The sequence below is a fragment of the Aphelocoma coerulescens genome, chromosome 9 (assembly GCF_041296385.1).
Source record: "Aphelocoma coerulescens isolate FSJ_1873_10779 chromosome 9, UR_Acoe_1.0, whole genome shotgun sequence".
Taxonomy (NCBI): Eukaryota; Metazoa; Chordata; class Aves; order Passeriformes; family Corvidae; genus Aphelocoma; species Aphelocoma coerulescens.
The window spans coordinates 17,384,823-17,392,249 of NC_091023.1; the positions used below are offsets into that span (position 1 = coordinate 17,384,823).

The 7,427-nt window shown below is 56.3% G+C and overlaps 1 protein-coding gene across 1 annotated transcript; it reads right to left on the reverse strand.

Moving 5' to 3' along the window:
* Positions 1 to 563: 563 nt before the first annotated feature.
* NMUR1 (neuromedin U receptor 1) lies at positions 564 to 7,131 on the reverse strand. The gene is made up of 3 exons (XM_069024379.1): positions 7,021 to 7,131; positions 5,664 to 6,560; positions 564 to 4,448 (listed from the first exon to the last, which is right to left on the reverse strand). Exons 2-3 carry the CDS (start codon positions 6,556 to 6,558, stop codon positions 4,045 to 4,047), a joined length of 1,299 nt encoding a protein of 432 aa, XP_068880480.1. The 5' UTR covers positions 6,559 to 6,560; positions 7,021 to 7,131; the 3' UTR covers positions 564 to 4,044.
* Positions 7,132 to 7,427: the final 296 nt, after the last annotated feature.

Sequence of the window (7,427 nt, forward strand, 5' to 3'; positions counted from 1 at the left end):
GCTGAGATCTCGGTGGGAAAGGCTGGTGTGCTGCATCCATGGCTGGGTTTGCATCCAAACCTGCCCCCCTGGCTAGCCCTAGACAGGGACTGCTCATTCCCAGGCTCACAAGGGCTTTGTCAAATTCATGCTGTACAAGTTTTCCCCATCCCATGGCTGTGTGAAGGAAAGGAAAAACAACCCTTCCCTTGAAACCATTTTCCCTTGCAAAGGGGTGGCAAAAAATCCGCTGGCACACTCTGGAGCCATTTATCATGGCTACAAATATACAAGGCAATTGCTGTAAAACTTGAGTTTGGCTCCGTAAAGGAAAAAAAACCCCACCCCATGCTTGTTGCAGACAATCATAGCACAAAAAAAAAAGCCTTACAAGGCTGGGGCAGCCTCATAGATGGATTGCTTTTTAATCCCCAAAGCTAGGGTGATAAATCTTTTCACTGGGAGCTCTGGAGATGCTGTGTCACTCAGGGCATGCAGCAGCGTGGGGGGAAAACAGCTCCAGGAGCTGAGCAGGCATGGGGGGGGGCAGGAGGGTTCTCCTGCAGCCAGGAGCAGGTATTAGGCAGGAGCTGGCAGCTGGACAGAAGCTACACTAAGTTTGGAAGGACAGATGGACAAGTTTTGGGGAACAGCTCTTCAGAAACAAAGTGTTTGGAGAGGAGATGGTGGCATGGAGCCCAACCTGACCACGTGCTCCATATTGCAGGGACAGAGAGATGCTTCTCCCAGCTCCGAGCAAAGACACAGAGCAATGGCATCCACACACTCCCTGCATCTCCTGGCCCCTCAATGTACCTCTACTCTGTCCCATCTGGGGTCCCTTGCACCCTGAAATATTTATTTGGCTCTCAGACAGTGTTTTGGAATGCTCCTTCTGCCCAACCATCCTGAAGCACCAGCCATTGCCCCTGGCCAGTTACATGGGTGGGAGCAGTGGGAACAACTTGCCCATCCTTGGCTTCTGCATTTCCCTGTCCCACAGGGCCCTTTTCTTCTAAAACCACCTCCCTGGTAGGAATAATCCCTCTAATTTATACTGAGAAGGTGGCAGGGGCAAGACTGATCCTGAGGGCTCAGGGCAGTGGGGAGCATCATCCTTGGAGCAAAGAGTTCCATAATTCCCTTCCTGAGGGCTGCAATGAACCCGAGGCAGGAAGGAGTCATCAACCAGTGCCTTCCCCAGTGATTATGGAGAGGTGTAAAATGCTTCATGAAACCATTCTCCCTGAGGAGATCAGTTCCTTTTTTATTAGGTTTCATGCAGATTTTACTATTAATTATAGGATTAAAGGACTTGCCCAGCAGCCTTTGATTTCAGCGTCTCTTGGGAGCCTGGCTGGCATGTAGTACCTGGGAAGTCTCCACATCATTAAAACCCAACCAGGGGAGCAAAGTTTGCCCATACATCTCCACCCAGGAATTGCCACCAGCTGTGCTGCAGCTACATCTCTGCCAAGCTTTTGGGATGTTTTCCAAGGTGATCCTGGCCCAGCTGTGCATGTGGAGCAGGTGGTGGGGCAGCCCCAGCATCACCACCCAATGTATCAGGGCTTGAGCAGCACATTCTCCTCCTGCATCTCAGAGAGAAGAATTTGGGGTCACCAAGGAGAATGGGAAGTCCCAGGTCAGGAGATGTCTGGGCTGCTGGGAACACAAGGCTGGATGAAGCCAAAGCCAATGCCTCACCTTTCTGGCTGCTCTGGACTCTATCTCAGCTGTGCTGAGACCGAGGACCCTGTAAAAAAACCCTGGGAACACACACTCTGACACTGACCAAGGAGCTTGAGCAGCCACAGCTGTATCCCTGCACAGCCTGGCTGTTCAGGCAATGTGCAGCACGAGGGACCCCAAAGCTCCATGCGGGCGTTTGTCACTACATTGTAAAATACTATCGACTGCCTATTAAAAAGCCATTCCCTGGAGATTTGTGGCTGAGGAAGCAGCTGGGTGAAGTGAGATGGGGCAATAATGGCCATCAAGGAGGCATCAGTCACATCCACCCACGCAGCAGTGATGAGGGGCCCCATGTGGCTGCCTGGGTGCTGTCCCCTGCCAGGACCATCACTGACAGGAGCGAGAGAGGATGAAATAGACGGAGCTCGATGTCCTTGGCCACACTGACATCCTCCAGAGAGAGGCTGCAAGCAGTCAGCAGGACCCCGAAGTGCAGAGTTACTGAAGCCCAATGCCCAGCCTCACCCAGCAGCACCCAACAGGACTCCTCAAGGGCTTAGGAAGGGTTTTGCCCATGTCAGATCCAGCTGTGGGATGGGGAGCAGGGGAAGCCAGCCGCACTGCCCCTGAGCCAGGGACTGGATAGTTGGGGGCAGGAGGGAGTGTGCAAGCCCTAAACCCTGCCTGTTCTTGGTCACTGGCCTGGCAGTGGTCCCATGCAATGTGCTTAGGAGGGGCTGGAAGCAAAGCAGCAGCTGCCAGTGCTCTGCCTGGGGCTTGCTCATCCAGTATTTCTGCTCAAGCAAGCCCCAGGCAAGCCCAAGCTGACCAGAGGCATGGCCGTGTGATGCTGAGCGAGGGGAACCTCCAGAGCTGGCTGGAAGGGAGTTGGGGCTGAGTAAGTAGTGCAAAACAAGAGCTCAAACTGCTTGGACAGTCCCTCAGCTCCCATTTCAGATCCTCAATATTTCATCCTGCAGGACCTGGTGTACACAGGGAAGGCAGCAGCATTGATCTCAGACAGCAAATCGATGGGTCCTTCCAGCCTGGGAGAGCATGACCAGTCAGCCCACGCTCCCTGGCATTTTCGTGACATTTTCCGAGCCATGTGTCTGGGGAAGGACTGATGGCCATGGCTCCAGAGGCAGCTGTCCCTCTGCAAAGGCCCCAGCCCCATCGCAGCCTGAGAGACCAGGAAGGGTGCAGGCATCCCACTTGTGCCCTCCCTCTTGTGTCCTGAGTGTGCCTGGACCCACAGACCCATGACAGCAGCAGAGCCCCCAGGGAAATCCGGTGAAACACCCCTGGTGTCCATCACCCTGGCATGTGGCCCATCCATCACCCTCCCCAGGAGCATGGCCTAGGTTCAGCCCCATGCAGGGAGCAGACCTGGCTGTTGGGAGACACAACCAGTGCACAAATCAGGCCAATGGTTTTTTTTTTAATTCTCAGTGAGGCTCAGCCCATGCAGGGCAGGGATGGAGGAGGGCTCCCCACATTCCCCACAAGTACAGGTGACCACAGCGGGCAGAGGAAGAGGAGATTGGCACTCACCACATGCTGGTCAGAGAGGGGAGAGGGGAGCGTATTCATGCGACACAGACAGTCACGGAGCCTTGGCACAACAGGCAGTCTGGAGATCCCTTTGTCCCATATTTTCCCCCCACAGACTCCAGCTCTGGAGGGAGCAGCCATGCTCCTTCCCTTGCCCTCAAAGGGCTGGGAATGCAGGGCATGAGAAAAGCTGGGAGCAAGGAGCTCTACCAGCACCCTGCAGCCAGGCACCACTGAAGAGATGTGCCAGAAAATCAGGGTCACATTGGTGCCAGACAGCCCTGAAGAGGTCTTCAAGGGAAAAGGCACCCACAGACCATTTTTTCCCCACTCCAACCCATGCAAACCTCTCACAGCCCCTTGGGTCTCAGCCCAGGTGCAAGCACCTCTCAGGGCACCCATCCATCTCTGTCTCCCAAAACAGCCTGGAGTGCCTGAACTCCTGACTCCAGCACCTGGGGGCTCACCCCACTGGGCCAGGAGGGATGGAATGTTTTTGGGGATTGCTGGCATATCCCTGACATAGAAGTCAGCTGTCCCCACACCACAAAGGATGCCCTGGCCTTGGCCAGGCCTGGTGCTGAGGACAGTAGGATGCATTGCAATGCATGCAGACCATAGCAAGGCCACTGCCACTGTGTCCCTGGAGCAGTGCTGCTGATACAACCAGCCTTTCCATCCCAGTGGGACAGCACAGAGAGGCAGCAATCCCTCCATCACTCCTGCCTCACTCCCTACCACAGGATGAGTGCCACAGTCAGATGGATGCTGGTGGTGAGGAAGGCTGGTCGCAGTCCTTCCCTGTCCTCCCACTCTTCAGCAGAGGGACACTGCGTGGGTGGTGGCCTGGCCCCTGTCCATGTCCTCCAGCTCGTACTCCTCGGCGTCGGAGAGGGGCAGCCCGCTGGTGCCGGGCACGGGCTCGCACTCGGTGCTGCGGGTGGTCGTGCGGGTGACACTGGGCGAGTACTTCCGTGCCCACGGCGGGCGGTGGCCAGGGCGGCACATCACCTCCTTGAACATCTCCCGGAAGCGGGTGGACATCAGGTTGTAGAGGATGGGGTTGGCAGCCGAGCTCAGGTAGAAGAAGACACCTGAGATGATGTGGACATACTGGAACATGTGGAGCATGTTGCTGGTCCAGGTGGAGACAAAACTCCAGACAAGGCGGTCAGTGTGGAAGGGAGCCCAGCAGATCCCAAACACCACCACCAGCACAACTGTGGGGAGACAAGGAGCTGGTGTTACTGGGGGGATAGGGATTACCAACCCCACAGAGACCCCCAGTCCCTGGCCAAGCACTACCCTGTTTCAGCTTTGGCCATAGCAAAGAAGCATTAGAGAGAGGAAGAACGAGAGGGGAAAGGTCCCCTCAGTGCCTTCTGGACTTGCCATGGAAGGGCTGGAGGTCTGGACAGGATCTCCTCCCTCCATCTCCTGCCAGTGCTACTCCAGGTACTTCTGTGCTGCGCCTCTCCACTCCTCATGGGCAAGCAGCTGGCTCTGTCACAGCCCTGCAGCACAGCTGGGGGACTCCCCTGTTTGCATCCAGCCTCTGGGAGCCTGCCACCTTCACCAGCAAGTCCAAGGAGCAAGAGCTATTTGAGACCTTTCCTTGTGCTCTGGTTTTGGCTTTTTTTGTTTTTTTATAACCCAGCTCTGCTGATGGAAAGGAAAGGGTGTAGGTATGTATATGTACAGGTAGTCCTGGGGTTCTCTGCCATACCCATGCCACAATGCACCTCTGTGGCCCATGGGGACGGGTCCCACCTTTGTCCCCAGCCCAGCCCAAGTGCCATGGAAAGCAGAGTTACCACTTGTTTGGGATGTGGCAGAGAAGCAGCCCTGGCCCTGCCATTGGACTGGGCTGGGCAATCTGCCATTGCTGTGCTATCACGGGACTAGGAGTGTGTGGAGGTCAGCGTGCTGGGAGAGGCAGCTACCCATGGGCAGCCAGTTCCCACTCCTGGGAAGGGGGCCAGAGGCTCTGGACGCTGTGCTGGGGAGGGGAGCAAGAGTGAAGAGCAGTGGGAAAGAGGATGTTTCAATCCAGCCTTGGGTCATTGCCCACAGAGGCTGTGGGGCTGGGCAGAATTGCTGCCCTTCTGGGAAACACCACCAGTGCCGCCAGCATTTGAGGTCTGGGTGGAGGGACGTGGAGTGAGTTCCCCCATCCCAGCCCACCTCCTTTCCCTTTCTCACCCTGCACTTCACTCAAGGAGGGCTTGGTGGGAGCTGGCACAAGCAATCCTCACCGTTGGACCAGAATCATCAGATCTGCCTTTGCCCCAACACCTCCCAAGACAGACCCACAACCTCGGGGATGACCCAGCCTCAGTGTTCTGGACTGTCCATGACTCAGTTTCCCCCCAGCACCCTCCCAAAACAGCCTTGGGAGAGAGTCCCTGGCTCTGCCATCCCCAGCACTGACTCACACAGCATCTTCGTGACCTGCCTCCTCTTGACTTTCTTCTGCCCCTGGGTGTTGTGGCAGCTGCGGCTGCTGCTGGTCTTGGCTCCCAAGGCTTCCAGCATCTTTTCTTTCTTGAGCTGCAGGCCAATAAGAAGGTAGAGGACACTGATGGTCCCCATGGGCAGGAAGAAGAAGATGATGGTGGTGATCTGGATGATGAGATTGTAGGTCAAGCGTGGCTTCACTAGGGTGCAGATCTCTGAATCAGGCACCCACCCCCGTCCTGGCACGTAGAGAGGCTGCAGCCCATGAAGGCTGGTGTTGGGGATGGAGCAGACGACTGACAAGACCCAGATGGTGACAATGACCCTCTTGGCGTGGTTCCTGGTCACCACGTACTTGGCTTTGAGCGGGTGTACCACAGCGATGTAGCGCTCCACGCTCAGGGCCGTGACGTTGAGGATGGAGGCAAAGCAGACGGCCTCAAAGAGCAGCGTCTTGAAGTAGCAGCCGCTGGCCCCCAGCAGGAAGGGGTAGTTGCTCCACATGTCGTACAGCTCCAGTGGCATCCCCAGCAGCAGCACCAGCAGGTCGGACACAGCCAGGCTGAACAGGTAGTAGTTGGTGGGTGTCCTCATGAACCGGTGCCGGAGGATGACGATGCAGGTGAGCGTGTTGCCCACAGCCCCCACCAAGAAGATCAGCAGGTAGATGACACAGACTGGCACAAAGAAGTTGGACCGTCGAGGTCCCAGGTACTTATCCCGCAGCTGCTCCTCTGTCAGGTTGGCATCCTTAGGGTCGAACAAGGTCTCTGGGTGAATCCTGTTGCTGAGATCAGGGCTGATGGGCTCCACAGGGAAGTCTTGCTGGGGCAGGGGGAACTCAGAACTGGAGCAGTTGACATAGGGATTCATGGCTGTGGAGAGATGGAGAGGTTTGCGGGATGCTTTCCCAACTTCTCTGCTTCCCCTGCTCCCACTGTCCCTCTCCCCACTGATGCCAGGATACTGCTGATCACCAGGACTCTGCACTCTCGTATCCATCCTGCCCCAGCCACAGCCTTTCCTTTGGGAAACCACGCAAAATCTCCACCTAACCTCCCTCCAGGGCTCCTAAGTGTTTCTTGCCCCATTTCCCATCTGAAAATAACCCTGGCAGCTCCCCAGTCCACCTTAGGCCCTTTGCCCCATCATCAGGGGAATGTCAGCAGGGCTGTCCTCTTTTCCTGCTCTGTAAGCAGAGCAGGATACAGCCCCAAAAAGCCAGCCCCAAAAATCACTTCTGGCCGCAATTCTACCGGCTATGTAGAAGGGCTGGCAGGGCAACCATAAAACAACTAGAGGGAAAATTGATTTTCCAGCAGGGTAAGGACTTACAGCTTGTTGGGAAACTCCAGATGAACGCTGAGGTCCCACCACCCCTGCGCCGGACAGGGTCAGGCTGGGGAGGGAGCGTGGGAGGGTATGGAGACTTCACTGCCTTAAGAGGCAGGCAAATGAAATCCTGCCGCTGCTTCCCCTCGGAGCTCAGCTCGGAGAAGCCGCCTGCCTTTATTCACCTTCTCCCTCTTGTCCGCTGTCAGCTGAGAGGCTGGAGGGTGAGCCGGGGGTGTGCCAGGGGCTTCCTTTCCCACCGCTGGCCAAGCAAATCGCGGTGCCGAGACCCTGCCCCTGCCAAGGGCTGGCTCCTTATCTACAAAGCAGCACTGGCAAGAAGCTGCCCTTCAGAGAGAGGAAATAACGTTAAGGTAATAAACTCTATTGACTCTGAGAGTCCCAGGGGA

Bases quoted from the DNA above. Each gene is read 5' to 3' on its own strand.
- NMUR1 (XM_069024379.1), bottom strand. From the start codon at position 6,558: ATGAATCCCTATGTCAACTGCTCCAGTTCTGAGTTCCCCCTGCCCCAG. The intron at 4,449-5,663 runs GTGAGTCAGTGC...GTCTCCCCACAG, and splicing joins GCAGGTCACGAAGATGCTGT to TTGTGCTGGTGGTGGTGTTT.